Consider the following 22,833-nt stretch of genomic DNA (forward strand, 5'->3'; position numbering starts at 1 on the left):
GGAATTCTTTTCTCCAATTCAAGTGACGAGGTTTGTCTCTGAACGACACAGAGTACCAAGGGATAGAATAAGGAACATTGTTTTCTTTTATATCCAAATCTATCCCATTTTAATAATAGACATGGTAGCAAGGGCTTCTTACAGATCATCTATGGCCTAACTATGCTATGAGAACATTGGTTCCTGAGAGAGCCGAGGCAACCACTACGCTCTACTTATACGGCCATCCTGGAAATTGTCCTGTTTTCTCTCATGTCCACTCACGATCGTTGACTTCTGTACCATGTTTTGCCTGTTGTCCAGGGGAATCACAGTCCCAGGGGCGCTCAATCGTGAAGCCTCGCAGCGATAAGAAGCAACACAAGATACCTGCTGTGAGCCCTCAAAAAAGGGCTTAAGGAGGGCGCTGCCCTGTTCCATCACATCGACATTTTGCATTCATTAGCACCAACCCAAAAAGAGGGACCATGTACCGCGAGGTTCCTTTTCCTTCCATTATGCTCGATTCCTTTCTCTTCTGAGTTTTACACGCTCCGAGCTATGATTCAACCTCGACTCACATGTTCCAAGTATCTTTTTGCTTGCACACTCTGATTCAACTTTGAAGTTGGGTTGGCTGATGACGTGAAGAGACTCAGCGTGCAGTTTGGTTCGAGCTGTGGTTCATATGGATGTAGTTGGCTGGGAGAAACTCAATCGGACAGGTTCAGACTTAAATCGTGGGGCTCCACGCATACTCTCCAGTCACATAGGGGGCAAAACATTAATTCATCTGTATCGACTGCCTAAAGTGTAAACATCAAGCCTAATCCTATGCATTACGAGACCTGCCATCCCCAACCCTAACCCTTCATTACTGATTACCTATCTATACAAAGAATTGTGCAAATACGTAGAGTTGTTCCGAGCCAGAACTTTACATAACGAGGGCAGCAGCAACACCGGCCAGAGACAGAGCACCAAACACACGCGTGAAAGACGACGAGGCACCAGATGTGTTAACGGGCGTAGCTTCACCAGAGGTCTCAGATCCACTAGCATCGCTTCCCGAAGCCTTAGTCTTGGTGGCGTCGCTAGCAGTTGCAGTGGCGCTCGCGTGTTTAGCGTTGAGTAGTTCCTGACCAGCAGTGATAGAAACAGCACCGTAATCGAATGTTCTAAATCCGTAATCCTCAAGATCTTCAGTGTTGGTGAGAGTCGCGGTGGGATGGCCATCATCGTTGCCGCCAACGTTGATAGTGGTGCACTTTTGCGCGACGGTACGCGACATTTCGCAGTGCACGGAGAATCTCCAGTCATCCTCCTTGTCGCCGGGCATGGTGATGAAGAGATCAAAGTCGCCTGTGCTGGCGGCACCAGGGGGAAGGGTCTTGCTCATGTAGGGTCCAATGATGTACGTGTTGTTGTAGACACCGCAGTCGTCCATGGTATGGAACTCTTCGCTCTCGGGGTCAACGTAGGGGCAGTTGAGAACGTATGTTGTATGATCCGCGTCTGCGCCGAGGACTTCGGCGACGAGAGTCGTTGACGCGCCCGCCCCAGCAAAGATGGGGAGAGAGGTGACGAGAGCAGAAGACATTTTGAATACTGATAACGAGTGTATGAAGTCAAGTATTTTGTGGCTGAAAATGAGCGAATGAATGAACGACGAGATGTTGAAGAAGAGAAAATCACGGTGGGAAATTGGGAAAGGAGAGGGAACAAAATGGGAATAGCGATAGGGGACTAGCCAGGCAGGAGCCCAATCATTCAGTGGGTTAACCTCGATGGAGCTAGGCTCCCCGTAGCGAGATTTACAGAACATCCACTAAAGACGGCCAATTAAATGACCCAGATGTGATCAACGCCGGGGATGATGCCCCGTAGGGCAGCGCATGAAATGGTGAGTGTTTCACTATTGATAGGAACAGAGTTTGGTGTTTGAACGCTGGATCCAATGGACTTACACCGACATGGCTGTTGATGAACCTTCAACCCCATCATACAGCCATTTTCTGGGGGACACAAAGTTCCGGAGAGATCCAGTGACTTGACTAAATTCGTTGTAATTTAGTGATGACATTTGAGAAAGCGGTATGCGATCATCCATGAACAACTGACTGGGTCACGCCTGATTTGGATCATAGGCCGAATTCTGAAACGTGTTCTTATCAAACTTGATCGGTCTGGTGGTCTAGTGGTATGATTCTCGCTTAGGGAAAACCCTATAGCTTAGCTTGCGAGAGGTCCCGGGTTCAATCCCCGGCCAGACCCTATTCTTTTTCTTTTCTTTTTCTATCCAAATAGAAATTGCCCGTCTCTTTTTGCCTGAACTGTCTTGTCTGTCCGTCCGTCTGATTCTATCCACTTGAAAATTCGTAACACTATACATAATGTTCCCTTTTTCTTGTCCTGCGATTTAAACTCTTGTTATTTCGGTTTATGCTGATATGGCCTATATATCCACGCTCTTCGCCATATCCTCCCATTCCTGGCAAATTTCCAGTGTCTCCTCGCACTTGGTCTTCACTCTCGACCAACTATCCGAACCCAAAGGTACCCTCAAAGGCACCTTCTTGCCCTCTGCAAAACCTGTTCCCCTAACTAGCTCAATCATCCTAGCAACAGCCTTCTCGGGATCTCCCGGCGAACTTTCCGTCAAAGTCGCCTCAGCCTGTCTTACTGCTTCATTAAACTGAGCATACTCTGGAACACGAGCCTCAACATGCTGGATCTTGTTGAAAACCGGGGTGCGGCAGTATCCTGGCTCGACGATGCGGACTTTCAGACCTCGAGCGAAGATGGCGAGTTCTTTGGATAGACACTCGACAGCGCCTGAGGGTGTTAGTCGGTCAAGGTTTGGAGAGCGGAAAGCTCAAGTTGACTTACCTTCTAGAGCGAACTTGCTAGCGCAGTATCCTGATGCACTGGGATCAGCGTGCCATCCAGCTTGAGATCCGACGAAAAGCAAAGTTCCGAATCCCTTCTTCCTCAAGTACGGCAAGACGGCGCGGGTGATATTCATAGGTCCGTGAAAATTGACCTGGAATGACTTTTCCATATCCTCTTGGCTATTCTATTATCAGCTGCTTTCATGATAGCTTACAATCCATGTTACTCACGTCAGCTCTTCTACTGCCCCACTGAGGATATACCCCGCGTTGTTGACGACAACATCGATTCCATTGTAGATACTCCAAGCCTCCTCGATCTTGGACTTGATGACCTCGGGAGAGGATGAAACATCGAGGTCTAGAATAGCTGCGCCAGTTTCTTTGAGGTGTGAGAGCTTTGTATCGGCGTTGCGACCAGTAGCTATGACGTTATCGCCTGCAGATCGAAGTTGACGAACGAGAGCTTCGCCGAACCCGCTGGAGCAGCCAGTGATGAACCAGGTTAACCCCATGATGTTAGAAGTATATGTATTTGGCTTTCAAAGGATCGCAGAGCAATCTAACGATAAGAAGCGTAAGGATCACGTTTTATACTTGCGGTGAGAACCGGGTTCAGGATCCTCCGTAGTGGATTGAGTCAGCATCAGTGGGACCAGTCTGACAGCTAACGTTAGTTAATCGTGGCTATGTTTGCTTGAAAGGGACCTCTAGCTCAGAGATAATCTAATTCCTGATTGTGATTTGAGAATAATGGACCAGCCGATGACCCAGGGACTGATCCCACTATGTTTAGGTGACACTGTCATACAAGAGCCAAGAAATAGTTATCCGCCATTCCTATACGTCCCCTTTGCTACTTGTTCCCCGTAAACCAAATCGATAGCATCACCACGGGTTTACACCTTGAACTCCAATAACCTTCCCAACATCTTCATCCTTCTCACCCTTAATAACACGCGCGATTCGCTCCCCTCCCTCCGCCGGCTCAGCTGCTCCTCGCTGCTTGAGAGACTCGGCATTACTGGTGAAGTTTGTCGCACACAACCCCGGATCCACCCCAAATACCAAGAAACCCTCTGATTTAAGCCGAATGTTGTACATAGTCATAAGCATGTTCAATCCAGCTTTACTAGTCCGGTATTCCGTTGCACCAGCGCTATGAAGCGGAGATTCAGGGTTGGATGTATGGGTGATGGATCCAGTGCTTGAAGTGACAAAGATGAGACGAGGAGGTTTATGCTCCGACTTGCGAAGAAGAGGGAGAAACGCTTCGGTGACGCTTAGTGCACCAACGAGATTTGTCTCAAGAACCTTGCGGAAAGCTTCACGCGTTGGAGGGCTGGCCATTGAGATGATACCAGCGTTGTTGACCAGAATATCCAATCTGCCCCATTCAGAGGCTAGAGTTTGAGCAGCGGCATCGACGGAGTTGTCATCCGTAACATCAATCTGGATGCTGGAGACTGTTCCTTTGATGTCGTCAAGTGACTGGAGCGACCGAGCTGCTATCTCCCCCTTGGCTTCATCTCGACTGCCAATAATGACATGGTATTTGACGGAAGATAGAATTAGATTCTTGGCTGTTTCGAAGCCGACACCTTGATTGGCGCCTAGTTGGGTATCTCAATGGAGAGTCTGCGAAGCTGCGCGTGCATCAACTCACCGGTAATAAGGACCAGCTGCTTGTATTTGGACATATTGCATCAGATACTCTATGAGCTTTGGTGGCAAATTCGAAGGTTCAAAGGGATATTTGACGAAACAAGTGGTATATGTAGCAGTGCTCTTGTGCCATCTATTCATGTCGCTACTGACGGACTTAAGGCAAGCTCTAGCTTAAAATCCGCCCACGGACATCTCACATCGGAACGCCCGGAGATACCTCCACGGAGATATCAAGGTGAGCTCATTGGCCAATCGCATATTTCTCCTCGGGGTTCAGCTCCTTCAAGATTTATTCAGACAGGATTTATTTTATTCTTTGGTGCTGGACGCATGGATAGTTGCCATATCCCGAATTCAAGCCGCCATTTTGATGCATTTCATTCAAGCGATCTCTATGAGCAGTCACTTGAAAGGATTTGGGCGATCATAGAATAGAAGCTTACATAGAATTTTGCGGGAAATCGAGGTCATTGAGAGAGTTTGAATTTTGTGTACAGGTGTTGTTCCAAAGCCTTCGACTTACATGCTTGACCAAGTAATATCTTCAAGTTCCTCACAGATTGTAAATAGGAATTAATATATGAACTGTTCTTTATCGTTGCCATAATTCGTTACCATGCTCCATCTACCTTGCAGTCTTGCAGTAGAGTATCTCATGGAGACTGAAGTTGGCTGTAGCCATCAACTGTTATACCCTGAACTGTGTTCCGCAACATGTTCGTTGCAGGGTGACTAAATTTGACTCTTGATTGGATATGTAGCGGCCCGGCTTTCATCCGCTGGAAGGCGGAACCAATAACGAAATTCTAGGAGGGGTGCCTAACCAACATGCTCTCCCCTCATCATCAAATGTAGACCTTTCAAGATGCAAAGCTCGCCGCCTACGATCTTCGTTGACTCTCTCCCCAAGGGCTCTAGCGTTACATTCAAAGACTCTATGTTCTTCACACATAATGGGCCTGGGGCAACTTTCCCATCTGCTGATCAAGTTCGAGTCAAGAGTGAAGCTGGCGATCACGTCCTTGATAGAAAGAATACTGTTATCTTCGAGTCACTTGGCTTGGTCGTCAAATTTGGCAAAGAGCCTTGTGTCACTGTTGCGGAAGGCCAGTGCCTTTGGTGGTTAAGTCGACATCTTCCAAGCGTCCCTGTGCCCGAGATGTACGGCTGGACCGAAGATTGAGGAGAAGTATTTTTATATATGCAGTTGGTTGAAGGCGTGACCTTGGAGAAAATATGGGAATCTTTGAATAAAGAGGATAAAACTGGGATTTGCGATCCATTGCGAGACATGGTAGTTGACCTACGTCAAGTAAAACGTGACTCAAATGATGAATTTCTCGGTACGTGAGAGTACGAATGCCGTACAAATGATGATGCTGATCAGTCGCCAGGACAAATCAACCGCGGGCCGCTACAAGATGTTGTATTTGCCGATGCGATCCGACCAAGAGCAGGACCATTCTCGTCGGTGAAAGAATTCCATGACTGGCTTTCTTTCTTGTTTAAACGGCTAGCTGCAAGTGGTTCCCACTGGGAAGGATATGAGCTCGAGGATATACCCGATCCTTATCGCCAGTTACTACATGACGATCGGGGAGTCGTTTTCACTCATGCTGATCTTCACCAGAGCAACATAATGGTCTCGGAAGGCTGGCCCTCTCGTGTTGTCGCCATCATAGACTGGCACCAGTCGGGATGGTATCCAGACTACTGGGAGTTTTACAAGGCTGAGTACACCAACCACTGGGAATCCGAGTGGGTGTAGAAGTACATCCCAATGTTCTTAGACAAACCCAGAGCAACGTTGAGGGGATTGATAGCTACGTAGCCTCATGGAGTTTTATATATTATGAGAACAGTGGCTACCTGGAAAAGCAAAACTGGGTCGCGGTTGTAAACAGTCTGATTGAAGTAGAATTGCGACCGCGGGTATCTGGTGACTCGACGCACCTGGCAAAAAATTCAGATTATCTGCAAAAGCTAAAAAAACATACAACAGCGGGGATTCGCTGGTCGTCACCGACCCAACTACTAATCCGCCCCTTACAGGCTTGACTATGGGAGAGCAGACGGGATCCCGTATTTTCCTGTAGGTATGGTCGTATGTGCTTGAAGAGGAGCGAATTCATGTTCATATCCAGTCACGAACGATGCGTTAGGTCTTTATAACTATGCCCTGTTTTAACACTGTTGGCCTAAGTCCCCTCGATTGTCTGCGACGTATACTAGCCTATATAATTTGCAGCCAGGTGTCTATTAACTCTAGGGTTTTTCTTTATTATAGTCTTTGTTATAGGATAATAGAATAGTAGTTAATTGTGCGCTCTGGGAGTAATGACACCCCTTTGTTCAGGAATCCTACTGTATCTCCCTAAGGGATTTAAAATTTATTAAGTATGTAACTGCCGACTGAGACCTTGATTGGCTCTGTTAATTCTTGGATGACTGGAACCACCATTTGATATTGCCTTGCAGGTGTTGTCATGCTACTAGACTCATGATGTATGGCATGGAAAGATGCTTGAGGATATTCTCCCTTTAAGAGATGACCCTGTGAAACCTATTATGTTATATTAGTACCCTATACTTTATAAGAGAGGATATGTACTAGCAGATCTATTGCCTGGTGTGCGATGGCCTGGTAAATAGGTTCTTAGTGGTAACAGAATATGTCTGCTCTGCTCTAACAGGTAGGAGGTGGCTGATACCCTCGCAGATGCTTTAAAGAAGTACTTATGTTATGCCGCATGCGCTTGGGTATCTCGAGGACAAGAAAGTGTTGCATTATAGAAAGAGGTGGCTCGGTAGACGGTGCAGGGGGAAAGGTGAGGAAACACTGTCCTGATCTGCAGCACCTGGCGGAATATGCGATGCTCATTTTCTCCCATCATGGAAGTGTCGAGTGCCTTGCATACCTGGTGATAACTAATTTTTATTTTAGTCTGATGTCTGATCTTGGGCCAAAGGATGCATATATCTGAGATCAGGACGCACGTGATGAAGGTGAAATGGGATGTAGAGAATAAGCGAGCCGTGAATCTCTGGTTGCGGTTTCAGTACAATGAAGGAATTCCGACACCGCATTGGATGCTCTCCAAACTGGCGTAAATTTGATACTTGCAATGGAACTGGTCTATTTAATACAGGTAGATATGAAGACGTGCTGCATGAGCCACTCACTGAACACGATCAGCTCATAAGCCCGGTGCCAATGACCTCTTTCGTAGAGAACGTGAAGGTTCTTTGCCAGTCTCGCAACTCCACCTATGTATCTATCAAGAGTGACCTCGCAGATAGAAGGGTTACCCTGGAATTTGCGGAGCTTATATCTCTCTTCCGTGAAGCCACTATAGGGGTCCGGGGGAGTGATGTTCCTGATGCATCGGGGCGACTTCGGCTAATGCGTGTCTTACGAAACTCAATTCGTATCTGTCGGCAGGTTTAGCTCAGTTGGGAGAGTCTTGACATGTCAGTCAATATGAAATATCCAGGGCTTACATTTATGCGCTGGTTAATAAAGATCAGGCAATGCTGTACCTATTGCATCAGATTTAGCTAAACTTGGCAATCTGAGACAAGGGTATCGGTTACTGCCGCTCAGCAAGTCATTACGAAGCAGCATGCAAAGTGGGTATCTTATATGTAAGATCAGTATAATTTAAATTTATTATAATACTAAATAAATAAAAAGAATATAATGAATTACTCGTTTATGATTTTACGACCATTACGTATCTTGCTGAATCTCCCCGCGTGGCGGGAATTCCGCGGCTTTACGGATTGTACCCAAGGTCACATGATATATCGGTCAATCTGTCAATTCTTTCATGAGCGGATATTAGCTCCACATATTCCGCTTTCTTCTCTCATGCCCTCCAGTATCTCGCGTTAACCCTCATCCCGAGCAAACCATGATAGAGCCCGTCGATCAGAGAAGGCTTGGCGAAAACTCTGGCCTTGACTGGAACGATGTCACAGATAGACAACCCGTAAACCAAGGCGAACTTTGTGAAGGCTGCTCTTCAATTATGTTGAATCAACCTGGAACCTACATAACTCATCATATCGGCGGGATCTCAAATAGTTGCCCATCTTGCAGATTTATTGCCAGGAACTTTCATGAGCTTGGTTTCATCAAGGACCTGCCGTTGCAGCTTTCTCAAATAACCTTCCTAGGAACCCCTTCATTAGTTCTTAGCGACGAGCAAAAATGTTGTGTCTTGCAAGGACTTGACGGTCAGTTAAGATCTCGTCCTTTGAAGATGAAAGCTCATGCTTGTGCTGTTGATAGGCACTGAAAACCTGTGGCAACTAAAGAGGCCGCAGCTGTGTACAGAGTCAACAGTTCTCTCATATGCGGCTTCTGCTGCTCGTCGCTGGCTGGATATATGCATCAACGAACACCCACGGTCTCATAATCCACGATGTAGCCCCCCTGTCGATTCCATTCTTCCCAAGCGGGTGCTTGACCTGGGGCAAGACGATTCTCCCACCGTCACTCTCAAAGAAACGCGGAACGACGAAAGAGGGCACTACATCTGTCTTTCGTATTGCTGGGGACCTAATCCTTTCATCTCAACAACGATCGAAAATATGGAGCAGCACAAAAAAGGAATCGGCATCAGCGACTTGCCGAAAGCTTTCAGAGACGCTATCGAAATCACTCGCGCACTAAAATTGCAGTACCTATGGATCGATGCACTATGCATCATACAACAACATGGCGAAGGCGGTAAGGCGGGTGCTGCCCATGCCGACTGGAACGAAGAATTCAGCAAAATGTCGGATATTTACTACAACTCATACTTGACCTTGGCTCCTTTGTGGGCCAACTCAGTCGAAGATGGTCTTTTTAGCAATCAGCCTCAAGGCGTACCTTTGGAGGGGTTGGTGAAGATGCATAAAATGAAGCATTTCCCTCGCAAAGCAACCCCAGAACACGCCCTTCCAGACTTTCCCTTATTAACAAGAGGATGGGTATATCAGGAGAGGATTCTATCCCCTCGCACACTGTACTTTGGTCGCCAGGAACTTCTTTGGGAGTGCCTGTATGGTCGTACATGCGAATGCGGCTACGCGACCTACAGGCTTCAAGAGGTTGACAAGGGTGAATTCCATGATCATATCAAAGAGACTCCTTCTCGGAACTTAGATACGAAACTGGATCTTCTCTGGCGAGAAATGGTCATACAATACTCCCACCTGCGACTGACGTACAGTTCAGATAAGCTACCTGCTTTGTCTGGGCTGGCGGAAGCGATACGTCGAAAGACTGGGCACGAATATCTGGCAGGGCTGTGGAGAGATACTCTACTCCTTGACATGTGCTGGTTCAGTACGTCAAACGAGCTGCAAGATAGGCAATGGCGAGCACCGAGCTGGTCTTGGGCATCTGTCAATGGATCAATAGAATACGAGCAGTATTTGTATTGCTGGCCATATCTTTCATCCAACAATTTTAGAACCTGGGCTCGAGTGCTAGAAGCAAAGTGCTCTTTGAAGGGTGCTTCTGCTACGGGTCAGTTCACAGATGGTTTTATCACACTGGAATGCTCAATGCTCAGCGCTGTCTACAGGGATGGTGAACTGCACATCGATGACAAGAGGCTAACCTGGAAGCCTGACAGAACTCATTTCGTCCAGGAACTACAAACAGTGTTTATTATTCCATTATTGACACTCGTTGAGGGACTACAGAATATGCACAAAGGACTTCACGCTCTTGTAGTTCAAAGGAGCAATACAAACCTAAACCAGATGGAACGTATTGGACTGATAAGTAACCCCAGCTCTTCCCCAGCCTATACATATTTGGTATCTGGGAGTGTCACTGTAGAGGAAGTCCACATTATATGAGCTATTTAATATTTCCTTTTTCTTTCAATTTCAACCCTTAGCGGCACCGCCGTCCGTCTAGCCCTAATTGTCACAAGCAATAAAGTTCAGTTGCCCGACCACGGTGTAGCGATGTTTGCTACAGGGAACAGCCTGCAGTCCTCTGTACGTGGACGCCTATTGCAGAAAGGCTCTCATTACCTCAATCCACCGTTGTACCAAAGAAATAATATTCCAGAGGAACCATCGAATTCCATCTCTTTTTTGAATAATGTCTCGAATTCTGTCGACTGAATGGGGCGGTATGCTCAGGTGCTCAATAACCTCCGCAAACTCACAAGCGAGTCTTTCGGACAATTTGAAGGTCCCATCGACTCTCGCACCATGCGCTATCATAATCTCCATAGCAGCTCCGATATTTTCCATGAACGCAAAATCTTTGCCTCTTACGCGATTTTCATAGCAAAACTCCAGGAACAGCTCCCAAGGTGTGTCTTTCTTGTAACCAGACCCTCTGAGGTTTGGCTTAGCCCCGAGATCCAGAAGAACTCTCAGAATGGGTGCCACAGGGCCTTGCTCTAGTCCACTTGTTTCCTGCGGCGCACCCGAATCTGGTCGAAGTGCGTAATCGAGCAAGGGACGATCCGCTTTCAATCGAATTTCTTGGGGCTCTTTCCGAAGCCGCTCCTGAACATAGAGTGACAACCTGGCCTGGATTGCAGATGCCAAGAAAGTTCTCACGTCGAAAGGCTCTCTATTGGTGCGTCTGCGTTTCATCGGCGGCAAACTGTTAGAAGTAGATCCAAACCGGTATCAATTTGTTCGTTCCAGGTTATCTAAAATGCGAAAAACTTCAACCAAGCTCTTTTGGTGCATCTGGTCCGATTGCAGTCCCTTCAAATTGTATGAATGTCCCTTCAACGCTGTGTGCGTAATGCATAAGCCGTTCGGCAAGGAAGAGGTTGTGTTTGTCCTTCTCCGAAATATATCTCATTCGTGTATGATGTCTTAATCAATGCAAGCATAACCTTACAAAGCTACAAATGAGGATCAAACTTCTTTGTGGTTATTTGCTGGACCATTTCTTCTAAGATATTCCTATCTAAGAAAAAGTCTCTGACAGTTTGATCAAGAAAGTCGACTTGGTACCTGAAGACTCTATTCTCTGCCTTGTTATCAGTGACATTAAGTAAATCGCGGTAGCGTGCATTGAGCCGCGTTCTCGACCGCTGGCAAATGCGCTCATGAGTTCCGTCTGACAGGTGCTTTCATTGCATTGCAACTGCGTAGCCGGGATCGCCCATCTCCTGGTCGAGGAAGCTGAAGCCGAGAATTGGTAACGACTGTTCTGCGGCGATGACCGTTCTAAAGATTCGCGTGGTGCTTTCCCAGTACACACCTTCGATGGTCTGGAGCATGTATTTAAAGTACTCTTCGAGATCATCTGGAAGATCATTCAGCCTTTGGAGGTCGGAGTAATCATCGTTGTTTCGAAGCCCTCCTCTCAAATAATCGACTACAAGTATGACCCAAAGGAAAACTCCTTGAGCCCGTTCAACGATGTTGTTGGATATCATGGAGCATCTAGAATCCGTTCTGGATAGCCTTTGAAAATTGGGATTAGCACCCAGCTCCTCCTTCACGTAGTTCCTAATATCTTCCCTTGTAAGGCCTTCCAGTTATATTTTGTAGCTCAGGTTTTTAAACTCTTCATCAAATGCATTCCAGAGACGGCTGGAAACGCATATCTTGATTGAATCAGACCTAGCCAGGATCCTCAATGGTTCCAGCAGCTCCTCAAATGTACCAGTATAGCGCTGCCTGCCCGCAGTGTATTCATCCAGGCCGTCAATAAAAAAGCAAAATCTCAGTCCGAGACATTGTTCGCTGGAGGGACTCTCAAAAGCCAGGCCAAGTTCCTGATGATCCCAGGGGCTCACTGATGGCAGAGTCCGAGAGATCCTTGCGACAGTTGCCGATAATGTCGATCAGTTGCGGGCATGTCTTAATGACCTAGTACAGTATTGTTTGAAACAGCCCAGAAATAGACTTCTGCATCGATGTCCCAGCATTCCAGAAAAAATGGCTCGCTGTCACAACCCGTTGCCCTTTTCCCCAAACTTGTAGTAGAGACTTTGTCTGGGAATGAGCAGCGAGATACTTCATCAAGGTCGATTTTCCGCTCCCGGCTTTGCCCTTGACCCAAAAGAAGCCACTTTCTGATTCCAACCATTCACAAAATTGATGGGTGTCCCGCTCGAATACCCACTTGAACGTGTCTTGGTGACGCTCGGGAATAGCGTTATGCCTCTGTTTGATCGTGTGAAATAGAAGACTCTTGAGTAAACTGTGTTGTCTTTTGACCCTTTGGGCTTCAGGGAGAAGATTCTCAAGATGTCCTATCATTTGGACAGTTGAGTCTTTATCATTCGGTTTGACTTTGAGGATCAGAGACTTGAGAGACTCAAGCTTGGTAGTGGTGTTGGCTTCCAGCGCGACGCTTTGGGCTCTTAATTTATTAATGGCAGTGGTGACGGATGATTGATTAGAACTAATAGTAGGCCCCAGTGGAATGGCAAATAGAGAGGCGTCGCCAGCGAAACTTGTGAAAATTCTGCTGTCAAGCCAAGAATCAGAGTTTCCCGCGCACTAACCATTTTTGCTTCCAGGTCGTGAATATCCCCATTTTTCAATATTCGACGGGCACTGACTCTGAGAGACTCTAAAGTCCGAGTCACTCCGGGCCGCATGCTCATGGTTTCGAGTAGGGTTGTGAGTTCGGAAGCGTATTCATCACATGCTTTGGCGGCTTGAACGAGGCTATCGTCAACCGCCGCCTGGCCATTTCCTTGCGTGAGAGATCGGTTCGTTTGAATAGAGCTGATCAGGCTATGTAAGCGTCCCGTATCGGTAAGTAAGTCTTTGTCTTCCTTTATGCAGCCGTCGATAGACTTGTAAGCTCTTCGCGCTGTCGCCGCCAATTTGATACCAACCTCCAGGAACTGAAGTATGTTGCCCACCAGCGCTATGGTAGCAAGTTCCGCCATTGTTCTTCTTTCTAGGATGAGAATGAAATGAGTGTGAGAATCAGCTTCCGGGTTGGGCTCGAGGGCACAGCTCACTACACCACTGATATACCTTGCTGACTGGATTTTATGGCGGGCCGATGTACATGCAAGCATTTGAGCCAGATGAGGCTGGACTGGGCCTATATAAAAGGAGTGCATGCATGGTTCGCCTTGTTTTAGCTGCCTTTTCGTTAGCCTAGTTGAGATACCCCGCACCGTAGTGTTATTATGTACCTCATCGTCCTTACTCCGTCTATTTTCGCATAGCCTCGTGTTTCCAATTAGCGGCAAGCATATAACGACTTCACTAGTCGACTCTCTGTCAACTCCAGATTCACTACCACCATGGACAATTCCGACTTGAATCGGGAGCTATACACAGCCCCGCCTATGGTCGCGTCACTCAATGCAGAATTTTCTGAAGAGAGAAAAGATAGCCCTTGGGCAGACGAGAGTTATTCGTCTCGATCAAATTTGGCCCTGCTAGAGCCTAGGACGACTGAACCAGGAACTGCATTTCCTAAGTATCAAGGGTGGTCTACGCAGGCCCACGTCATTAGAAGAGAAAGCATCCCGCCTCCGCCACCACTTCAACCACAATGGGATACTAGCCGCGATGGCCTCTCCTCTCAAACATTATTTCCTAGCTTCCAAACTGCGCCTGCCCAGGTTCACGTTATTATAAGAGATGCCATGCCGCTTCCGCCTTCACTTTCACCAATACCAAATACTAACCGCGATACTTTTCGACCTACACAACCAAATTATCTTCTACCTTCTTTGATCTCAGGACCATCGGCGCACGCATCAAATCTGCCCACGATTGAGGCTGGGCTTTCTAACGAAGAAGCTCCATCTACACATGCCACTGCCATTGACAGGCTCTATATAGACATACCATACGAAGTGCCTCCACCGCTGCCTCCACCGCTGCCTCCACCAAGATGGAACAGCTCCAACTCTTTTCTGGCTCCAGATCCATCACCGGGACATCTTCAGCCTCCAGCTTCTGAATCGTAAGCACCCCCACACTTGTCAAATCCAATTGAACTCCCACGTTCAGAAGTTTTTGGCGACATGTATGGGCCGGGATTGTTTGCGCGCCCACTTCCAAAGCAATGGGATGACCCTGAGTTTGTTCCTTTCCCACCGCTTGGTTGTAGTCATGCCCTAGATTGTCCGCTCAAAGTATTTTTCAAGTTGATCTCGCAGATAGGAGGGTTACCCAGGAACTCGCGTGGCTTGCGGTACGCTTGAAACCAGTTATGACGTATGGAAGATAGTATAAACCGAAGGCGGAAGTCATAATAGTAACGCGATGTTCATATATCTCCAATGTTGAAGTCCAGGGTAGTAGTGTTCCTTGCACCAGCGCGGCCTCGGCTGATGAGCGTCTTACTGAACTAAATTCCTATCTGTCAGCGGGTTTAGCTCAGTTGGGAGAGCGTCAGACTGAAGTCAAACTTCAATCAATTGATATCTGAAGGTCATGTGTTCGATCCACATAAACCGCAAATTCTTTTTTTGCTTGCAACAGGTCCTTTCCCACTTTGTGCATTTTGTGAAGCTTGGATTCTCTTTATGTACGAAAGTTCAAATGTCGTTCTCTAAATAATACTATTTATTTAATAGTTCCTTAAATATGTATTTGTTTCTTTGGCAGTTTTGCAAGGCATGTTTAATTAACTTAACCGTATAACGTTACTAGCTATTAAAGTCTGTATAACTGAGTCTGATAGTGTCTTGCACCAGTAGGATCAATGGCACTAATATTTGTAAATTCGTTCTATACTCGCCCTTGGCTCCAATGTTGTCTCATCCCCAACTCCTCCGTCTCAACCACATTGCCACTCTGCGTCAAGATTTCGTTAGCTACACTTCCCAACGCAGCAGCCTCAGTTCGCTCGCAGCATCTTCCAAAGCTTGTGCATACGCTCAGCCTGACCGGGCGTAAAACGCTTAGGACCACAGTCACTAGAGATCGTGAGTATTCTATCCAAATTTAGCATCGCAGTGATTGCACTTACGGAGGAACATAGTTCATAAAATTGTCAATAGGGTCTAGTCCAGGCTTGTCAGGACAAGTGTTGCGGCCCGGTTCAGGGCAAGTATCAGGGTCGGTAGGATAGTCCTCATAAGGAGTATCATCGACATAGTCACCAGGCTCCTCACAGCCATTCTCAAAGGTATGTTCCAGACCAAGCCAGTGGCCGACCTCGTGAACTGTTACAAAGTGAAACTTGGGAGGTGTCTCGCCAGGCGTTGTAGGCCTCATGAGGCAGCCATCGTAGATAACTTGCTGTTTGGTAGGATTGGTAACAGGGAGCTCACACTTTCCACCAGGAGGCATGTCCACGATGTAGTAAAGATTGAGATCCTTGTAACTTCCCTCACGAAGAGCGGCTCGGAGATCACCTTCGGTGTCGGGGCTACCTGGGCTGCCGACGGGTGATGCCCAGGATTCGTTGATGGTTCTGGTGGTCTTCATCAACTTGAATGAGAAGTTCCATGGCTTGTAGCTTTTGTTTAGGAGATCCATCTGTTCTTTGACAGTGTATTGCTGGGAAGAGTCAGTAAACATGCAGCAAATGCTTTGGTAAGACTTGCACTAAGATAGCCATCTTCTTCCTTCTTGCTTGCTGCAATGATGTGGACGTAGGTCTTGACCTCTACGTTCTTAGGATGTCCTCGAATCTCGAGATGCTTATTCGCAAGATCCTTTGATAGAGCTTTCAGGCTACTGCTGGAGCCCGAGGTGCCGCAGTCAAAACCAGCGGCTGCCACAGAGTTGGCCAACAGGCCGAGGGCAAGAGTAGATTGAAGATGCATACTGAGCTATTGAGGAAAGGAAGTGGAGCGAAGACGTGAAATCAAAAGGTTCCAAGCGTACCATATCATGCCATTTTATATGTATAAGATTTTCGTATTGACAGCTTGCAATTGGACCCTTCAAATCCTTTGCAATCCTTCCTACACTGCGCCGCATTCGCCTATCCTGGTCGGATTCTTGGCAGTACCCCTCACGAGGTCGAAACACGAGGCCGAACCATGTTAGCGTTACTTCAACAACGATAGAATAGGAAATAAAATTCTTCCTCCAGAGGACTTGGAGATTCGGACAGGCTGACACCATTCTTATTGGCTGGTTGAACGCATAAGGCCATAGGAGGATCGCGGGATTACGTGGACTTTCTGTTCTAGGCTGAGAATCAGGCAAAAGAGACACTGTTGTAGGATTGCAATCGTAATATTCGGGCTTAATAAAGCCAGTTGTCTTATGCGGCGAAGAACAGACTATTCTGAATCTGCTCACGACGCGCGGTCTTTACATTGTCTACCTGCTGGCGGCCGTCATGAGTGCAGGCTTCTACAATGGAGTGGGGAGCCAATACGAAAGGGGGAATTGCAACAGACTAACAACAAAGCATGGTAATTCTCGTATAGTCTGTTGCAATAGTACAGTCCTATCAATTAATCGAGAGTGAGAAGTTGCTGCTAAGATGTCTGCAGAGTATCCCTTTCGGCTAATATGGCTGTTTACCAGGATCTTGAGCCTTACAGGCAAGGCAGACTTACGACGCTTAATCGATACGGCTAGGAGAGACACGAGTTGCCCTATAATTATATGTAGCATTGAGTGATACGCGCCCTTCTATAATGTTTCTAGACCTGGGTGGGTGAGTTTAAGGTTGAAGGTTAACCTTAAACTCTAAAGACCCGGAAACGAGCTTGAGACTTTAGAGGATGAGACTTGTTGGTGATTCACCAATATCGTGTAATACCTTGTCTCCCATGTTACAAAGGATAAGGGTTTTCCATACACAGCGGTACGAAACGATATATTTGCGAACATCACGTCAATACATGAGGCGAATTGTGCGTGATATCTCGAGGCAGAACCTCGAACTGACAGTGCTAGAAAGTTTTCTGCTTCTGGGCTTTTAGAGTCGAATTATCATACAAATCTTCGGGTCATGGACAGTATGGAAGCTTTATCGAAATCAGAAGCTTTTACGAAGCAAGCTCGCTCTCTGGCTCTACGGGCCAATAACAAATAAGGTGGTGCTGAGATGTCTGTTTTTGCGCTCAGGCTTGGAGCTTACTTCATCCCTCAGCCATATAGATGGAGTGGGTAGCTAATGTGGATTGAAGGTTAGGATTTGGGTTCATGTGTACCACCACATAGGCCAACGGCAAGATTGCAAGTGTCATAGGTGAAGCTATCTTTTCTATGCCATGCCTTGTGATAAAAGATTTAGCCTTTCTTGAAGGACATAAAACAAACCATGCCTACCTCGCTCTATGCTACACTTTTCACTCCTTCATTAATAATCCTCCGAAGTAGGCAGCACGTACTTAAGCGAACGTCCTATTCTCATCATGGATCCTTCCAAAGTAGCCTCCGCAAACGGAGTCTTGCAAACATTCTCTTACTTTTCAAGGCTTCCTCTCGAGATCCGTGAGATGATATGGGAGTGCATGATCTCCGTGGAACGACACCTGAGAATAGAAGACCGCTTTGGGAAACCAACCAAGATTGGGTCTTTCTCAATCTCTTGGGGAGTGATTCTCTCTCAAGTCTGCTCTGAGAGTCGGCAAGTCCTTTCTCGTATCATCGCGCACCAGACCGCGGCAGATGGCGATGGGGCTCTCATTAATCGACATTTCAGCACTGTTCTTCTGACAACATTTGATGCACCCTTACTGGAGATCTTTTCTTCCCTGATAACCGATGTCGATTATATTGCTATACCACGACCCACTAAAGGAGAGTTGCAAAAGCTCCATCAAGCTCTACAAAGTAGGGTTGCCGCTGGTAGCCGACAGATAAAATCCATTTACGTTGAGATCTCATCATGCATTCAGGACCATTTCTTACGCTGGCCGGGAAATTACCCCATGACACCACCCGCTGATTTTAAAGTCCTGACCGACGACGACAATATATCACTCCCATGCCTGAAATATTAGAAACTCTTTCTTACAGGCAATAGATCATCGGACTTCTTATACTTTATGTACTCGTGCTGGGCTCATGATCAGACTGCAAAAGATCTACGCTCGACCTGGGGGAGACTTACTTCGAAGGACGAAATCGCAGCACCTGTGTTGAAACAAGCACTGATCTTGACCCGTGCAGCCAGAGGGCACTGAATCGACTGGTGGCGAAATAAAATATCACCGGTGAAAGTCAGTGGTCTACTAAACGCCTTGACCCTTCTCTGTGAAAAGCTACCTGATGGAGTGTTGGATTGACTGGGCCTGAGCCAGATTGAGAGAGGCTGGCAGAAACATGATGCTAGTGGAGAGCTTTTGGGGACAAAGAGAATAGTGAACGAAGAAAGCGGCCGATGACAAAGAGAGCAAGCCGACAATGCCACAATACTATTATAACGTCATTCACTATATTGGTTACACGACAAGTGATAGAAAGATTCAGTATATCAAAGTAGTAAATGGACTTGAAAGTTCCACATGGTTGGTAGACATCATGGCACTGATTGATTGATGGTTAAAGCGTATGGCATCTCAACGAGACATATCTAGCCAACACACTGAAAAATCCTACTTAACTTCAGCTTTTGGAAGGCAATTTGCACATAGCCTAAACATCATGGCACGGAATCAATGCACGTCAGTCAGAATGTTGATTCTGGTGCTATACTACCTGCCGATATTAGATGTGGCAATATCCTGTCTGAAGGGCATCGTGTTGGGGATGCTAGTTAGAACAAGAGAAAAGAAGACCCTCGAAGGGCAATAGCTGGGATCATGTTGCTATGCGTCTGCTCCCCTCAACCCATTGACTTATTAGACAAGCTACACTTTATTAAAAGCTCAGCTCTTGAGAAGCATGTTGAAAGCCTGGAACAGATCTACGATCTTAGATCAAGCCATTTGCGGCCAAGTCTCACTATAACCGGCCGAGAAGCAACATTTCAGGTCCAACAATCGCCCCCAAGCACGGAATTCCGGGAATCCACTACATCACTCTTAAAATCACCAGGAAGAACCTGCCAAATCCAGTGCTGACCCGAAAATTAAGGGCCCGCTATTTGCCTCCGCCACGCCCGTTCTGTTTCGAGACCGTTAGTGCTTATATACAATGGATCCGAGAAATGAAGCATAACGACCTTTATTCCTTCGCAAAAGTCTCAAACAGACCAAAATCCTAGGACAGAAAATACAAATAGCTCAGCCACAGAGGTTCGTCCCGCTAGAAATGAACAGGTCCTAAGCTCAGACACCAGCAATGCTGTCTGGTATGTTGAGAAAGTTAAGTCTACAGGGGACCCCTGGAATGCTCAGCCTTGATATCCACCACTAAACCAGGTCCGACATTAAACATTCCTCTCAGTATGGTCTAGACGGAAATCCTACGATCCTTCGAATTCATGAGTTTGGTATATAATAAGTGTGCCAAGTCGCGATGGACTCAGGCCAAGATATTCCTTAGACTTCACCATGCATATCGCGTCCTACGTCTCCGTCGCGTTCACAGTGCTTGGCCTGGCGGCTGCCTCGCCTAAGGGATGCACTACGAAGCGATCCCCAGAGCCAAAGTTGGAGGACGGTCATTACATCGTCGACCGCGCGACAAAGTTCGCCAACAAGAAGGTTTGGACCTTCAATGGCAAGAGTCTTCCTGAGGGTCTTTACTCGAGCGACTATCCCGTTGGAAAGACCCACGTTTTCACACCATCTGGCGTCAAAGTCCGCAATGGATATCTTGAGTTGACGGTCCCTGGCGGCCAGAAGTCCAAGCCCTACAAGGCTGCTGAGGTTGCAACTGAGATTGAGAACATCAAGTACGCTTCTGTCCGAACGACAGCTATTCTTAGCGAGCCTGCAGGTGTTTGCAACGGTACATTCTCCGATTCGTCTCAATTGGCGATACACTGACAGTCTCAGGAATGTTCTTCTACCAATCCGACAGCCAAGAGACCGACATCGAGTGGCTCTCCGACCCAAAGTCCGAGTCCAACTACGACGGCATTCGTAGACTATGGTTCACGAACCAAGACAACGACAGCGACGGCGAGCCTTCTCACAAGCCTGTCCTTCCTCCTTCAAACCCTACTACTACCGAGCACGAATACCGAATTGACTGGACCAAGGGTCTTGTTCAGTTTTATGTTGATGGCGTTAAGCAGTGGTCTACCAAGAAGGATGTTCCCAACGTGCCTGGACCTTGGATCTGGAATAACTGGTCCAATGGTGATAAGGGCTGGAGCGCTGGACCTCCCAAGCAGAATGCTGTGTTTAAGATTAAGAAGATTGAGATGTACTACAACACTGCTTAGAAGGTACTGGATAGGCCCTGGTTTGGAGAAGTACTTTAGATCTTGTAAAACATTTGCATTTGGATTGGTTGCATTGGACTTGGAGAAAACAATACAATAGAGTCAGGATATAATGTTATCTGAAGACTGGTCGTCCCTCCATTCATCGCCCGTCACCTTCAGGTTGTGCCTTGCCGATGAGCAGGCTCGACGTTTCAAAGGTCTTCGAGTGGAACTTGAATTCGGGAAGATATACCACTTCAGCATTTGATGCGTCTTAGTTCCGAGCTATGTATGAGTCGAACTCAGCTGATCTCTGAAGGTCGCATGTTGAGATGCATGGTAGCAATAAAATTACTTTGCTATCCGAATCTCGCTACATTTCCCAGGAAAAGGTCGAAAGAGTTATTCCTATCACGCGAAGGACTAGACGTAAGGAATTTATTCTTAGATAGGTTCAGAGGAGGAGCTTGCAATACGTCACTTGTCACAATACCGAGGGGTATATCGACGTAGTATCAGCCTTGCAGTGAACTAACATAAACTTCATAAGTCATTCAAGTATCTCTATCTCGCAATCTCCGTGCAACAAAGCGAGACACTACTCCGCTGCTGGACTACTCTCCTTCGGCCTCTCAGGCTTCTGCCCATAGACACTGAACCTACACCTCATTAGCTGCCTGGGTCGCCCAGAATAAAACAAAGAACTTACACATGACCAAAAGCCTGCGTCTTAGGATTCATAAGAATCTTTCTCATCTCTGCCGCGAAGAGCTGCATCTCCTCGGGAGACCACTTGAGAATCTCGCAAAGCGGTAACTTGACGAAACCATCGAGAGCCTGGCTAAACGACAGTCCCACGAAAGTTCCCAGCTCTTTCTTCTTCTTGTCTTTTGGCCAGCGTCCAATGGGGATCTTGTGCGTTTGGGGAGTTACGGATACGAACCCTGCGTCTTTAGCAAGGGTTGACAGTTTGCCGTTGGAGAAGTCGAACGTGCAGCCAATGGTTTCACCGACTTGGGTGAAGACTTTTGCCCAGCGCGTGAAGATGCTAAGATTTCTTAGAAGTGGTGACAAAGAGGAAGGGGATGGATACGTACTGCTCGTCGTCGACCTTGATCTCTGGGTTTTGAGAAAGCATCTGAAGATCAGGCTCGATATGCTGGAACCAACCACCTGGCTTGAGAGCCTTGTACATCTGACCATACAACCTATCCCAGTCACCAATAGTACCCTGGAGATATCGAATGTGGATAAAGTCAAAGGATTCAGGATCAAAGGTCCACTCGAGTTGAGCATCATCGATCTGAAACTCAACGTTTGGGGGGACAAAGCTTGGTTGGGTTGGAGTGATATCTGTAGCAATAACGTTGGCTGATGGGTATTCATCTGCTACGTTTATGGCCCAGATACCAGTTCCCGTACCGATGTCGAGGATTTTCTAGACCGCGTGAGGATGGGAGTCTATGGTGATGAAGAGACGTACCTGAGGGTTGTCGCCAATGGGAGGAAGAAAGAGTTTGTCGTCGAGCATCAATGTCAACCAATGATGGCTGAGATGGTTAGCCAACATCTCTACTCAAGGTTCCTGGCGATGGACTTACATGAGATCAAGTGCTTCGAGTTGTTTTTCGTCGTTGGGAGCCCTGTTTCATTAGCGGTGCTTACTCTCATCGCGAAATGTCTTACCAATGCTTTCCATATTTGGGATTGGCATAAGTTCTTCCCTGAAAGTACTTATTCTCGAAAATACTCGACGTAATCGAGGCCGTTGACTCCGTTTCACTACACCGTCAGCTTAATCCCAACACATATCTCCATCAACATACCTATCAGCACTAAAGTTACTCTCAGTGTCGTTCCCCACATCCAACGCAGGTTCCTACCAAGATTAGCACTCGTCGATCACATCACAGTAAGTAACATACAGCTTCAATTTGAGCCGTCATCTTTTCGTTTTGTTTTATTCCTCAGCACAAAGAGATAAAATAAACTCACGCATGCGGGGTCGGTGGTATCTTTATGGCTTTATTGACTAGGCTTGGGGGGTTACATGACATATCAAATTGCTTCTGTGCTGCAGGCGCTGAAATGCATGAACGGAGG

The 22,833-nt window shown here is 46.9% G+C and overlaps 10 protein-coding genes and 2 non-coding genes across 12 annotated transcripts; 7 read left to right on the forward strand and 5 right to left on the reverse strand.

The window, feature by feature from the left end:
* Positions 1-749: 749 nt before the first annotated feature.
* FOBCDRAFT_234170 (uncharacterized protein) lies at positions 750-1,725 on the reverse strand. The gene has a single exon (XM_031193403.3). The coding sequence runs from the start codon at positions 1,577-1,579 to the stop codon at positions 917-919; it is 663 nt and encodes a 220-aa protein (XP_031030024.2). The 5' UTR covers positions 1,580-1,725; the 3' UTR covers positions 750-916.
* Positions 1,726-2,162: 437 nt separating this feature from the next.
* Positions 2,163-2,253, forward strand: FOBCDRAFT_t282. Its single transcript has one exon. It is a non-coding gene; the product is annotated as a tRNA-Pro (tRNA).
* Positions 2,254-2,408: 155 nt separating this feature from the next.
* Positions 2,409-4,570, reverse strand: FOBCDRAFT_286815 (uncharacterized protein; the record flags this gene model as incomplete). Its single annotated transcript, XM_031193404.3, has 5 exons — positions 2,409-2,814; positions 2,869-3,050; positions 3,102-3,409; positions 3,774-4,483; positions 4,537-4,570. The coding sequence occupies 5 exons, from the start codon at positions 4,568-4,570 to the stop codon at positions 2,435-2,437; spliced, it is 1,614 nt and encodes a 537-aa protein (XP_031030025.2). The 3' UTR covers positions 2,409-2,434.
* An 833-nt stretch (positions 4,571-5,403) lies between these two features.
* FOBCDRAFT_254429 (uncharacterized protein) lies at positions 5,404-6,465 on the forward strand (the record flags this gene model as incomplete). The annotated part of the gene is made up of 3 exons (XM_031193406.3): positions 5,404-5,688; positions 5,746-5,881; positions 5,933-6,465. 3 exons carry the CDS (start codon positions 5,404-5,406, stop codon positions 6,304-6,306), a joined length of 795 nt encoding a protein of 264 aa, XP_031030027.3. The 3' UTR covers positions 6,307-6,465.
* Positions 6,466-8,404: 1,939 nt separating this feature from the next.
* Positions 8,405-10,398, forward strand: FOBCDRAFT_234178 (heterokaryon incompatibility protein-domain-containing protein; the record flags this gene model as incomplete). The annotated part of the gene is made up of 1 exon (XM_031193407.3): positions 8,405-10,398. The coding sequence occupies exon 1, from the start codon at positions 8,814-8,816 to the stop codon at positions 10,395-10,397; it is 1,584 nt and encodes a 527-aa protein (XP_031030028.2). The 5' UTR covers positions 8,405-8,813.
* Positions 10,399-11,644: 1,246 nt separating this feature from the next.
* Positions 11,645-12,542, reverse strand: FOBCDRAFT_245789 (uncharacterized protein; the record flags this gene model as incomplete). The annotated part of the gene is made up of 3 exons (XM_059610720.1): positions 11,645-12,038; positions 12,084-12,338; positions 12,397-12,542. The coding sequence occupies 3 exons, from the start codon at positions 12,540-12,542 to the stop codon at positions 11,645-11,647; spliced, it is 795 nt and encodes a 264-aa protein (XP_059466359.1).
* A 1,247-nt stretch (positions 12,543-13,789) lies between these two features.
* Positions 13,790-14,464, forward strand: FOBCDRAFT_209162 (uncharacterized protein; the record flags this gene model as incomplete). Its single annotated transcript, XM_054707790.1, has 1 exon — positions 13,790-14,464. The coding sequence occupies one exon, from the start codon at positions 13,790-13,792 to the stop codon at positions 14,462-14,464; it is 675 nt and encodes a 224-aa protein (XP_054563765.1).
* A 401-nt stretch (positions 14,465-14,865) lies between these two features.
* Positions 14,866-14,958, forward strand: FOBCDRAFT_t283. The gene has a single exon. It is a non-coding gene; the product is annotated as a tRNA-Phe (tRNA).
* A 381-nt stretch (positions 14,959-15,339) lies between these two features.
* Positions 15,340-16,273, reverse strand: FOBCDRAFT_150490 (uncharacterized protein; the record flags this gene model as incomplete). Its single annotated transcript, XM_059608345.1, has 3 exons — positions 15,340-15,418; positions 15,472-15,988; positions 16,048-16,273. The coding sequence occupies 3 exons, from the start codon at positions 16,271-16,273 to the stop codon at positions 15,340-15,342; spliced, it is 822 nt and encodes a 273-aa protein (XP_059466360.1).
* A 1,551-nt stretch (positions 16,274-17,824) lies between these two features.
* FOBCDRAFT_245791 (uncharacterized protein) lies at positions 17,825-18,598 on the forward strand (the record flags this gene model as incomplete). The annotated part of the gene is made up of 2 exons (XM_054707792.2): positions 17,825-18,367; positions 18,416-18,598. The coding sequence occupies 2 exons, from the start codon at positions 17,825-17,827 to the stop codon at positions 18,596-18,598; spliced, it is 726 nt and encodes a 241-aa protein (XP_054563767.2).
* Positions 18,599-19,909: 1,311 nt separating this feature from the next.
* Positions 19,910-20,888, forward strand: FOBCDRAFT_171550 (concanavalin A-like lectin/glucanase domain-containing protein; the record flags this gene model as incomplete). The annotated part of the gene is made up of 2 exons (XM_031193410.3): positions 19,910-20,309; positions 20,357-20,888. The coding sequence occupies 2 exons, from the start codon at positions 19,910-19,912 to the stop codon at positions 20,746-20,748; spliced, it is 792 nt and encodes a 263-aa protein (XP_031030031.2). The 3' UTR covers positions 20,749-20,888.
* A 358-nt stretch (positions 20,889-21,246) lies between these two features.
* On the reverse strand, positions 21,247-22,699 carry FOBCDRAFT_193070 (S-adenosyl-L-methionine-dependent methyltransferase). The gene is made up of 8 exons (XM_031193411.3): positions 22,656-22,699; positions 22,557-22,609; positions 22,417-22,512; positions 22,332-22,373; positions 22,214-22,280; positions 21,828-22,168; positions 21,440-21,778; positions 21,247-21,389 (listed from the first exon to the last, which is right to left on the reverse strand). Exons 1-8 carry the CDS (start codon positions 22,674-22,676, stop codon positions 21,329-21,331), a joined length of 1,020 nt encoding a protein of 339 aa, XP_031030032.2. The 5' UTR covers positions 22,677-22,699; the 3' UTR covers positions 21,247-21,328.
* Between the last annotated feature and the right edge of the window lie 134 nt (positions 22,700-22,833).

Source organism: Fusarium oxysporum, chromosome XII (assembly GCF_013085055.1).
Source record: "Fusarium oxysporum Fo47 chromosome XII, complete sequence".
NCBI lineage: Eukaryota > Fungi > Ascomycota > Sordariomycetes > Hypocreales > Nectriaceae > Fusarium > Fusarium oxysporum.

Excerpts from the sequence above, each read along its gene's own strand:
- FOBCDRAFT_234170 (XM_031193403.3), bottom strand. The coding sequence starts at position 1,579 with ATGTCTTCTGCTCTCGTCACCTCTCTCCCCATCTTTGCTGGGGCGGGC.
- FOBCDRAFT_193070 (XM_031193411.3), bottom strand. The coding sequence starts at position 22,676 with ATGACGGCTCAAATTGAAGCT. Across the intron at positions 22,513-22,556 it reads AGTAACTTTAGTGCTGATAG|TGAAACGGAGTCAACGGCCT; the intron begins GTATGTTGATGG and ends CTGACGGTGTAG. Across the intron at positions 22,281-22,331 it reads CTCGAAGCACTTGATCTCAT|CCATCATTGGTTGACATTGA; the intron begins GTAAGTCCATCG and ends TAACCATCTCAG.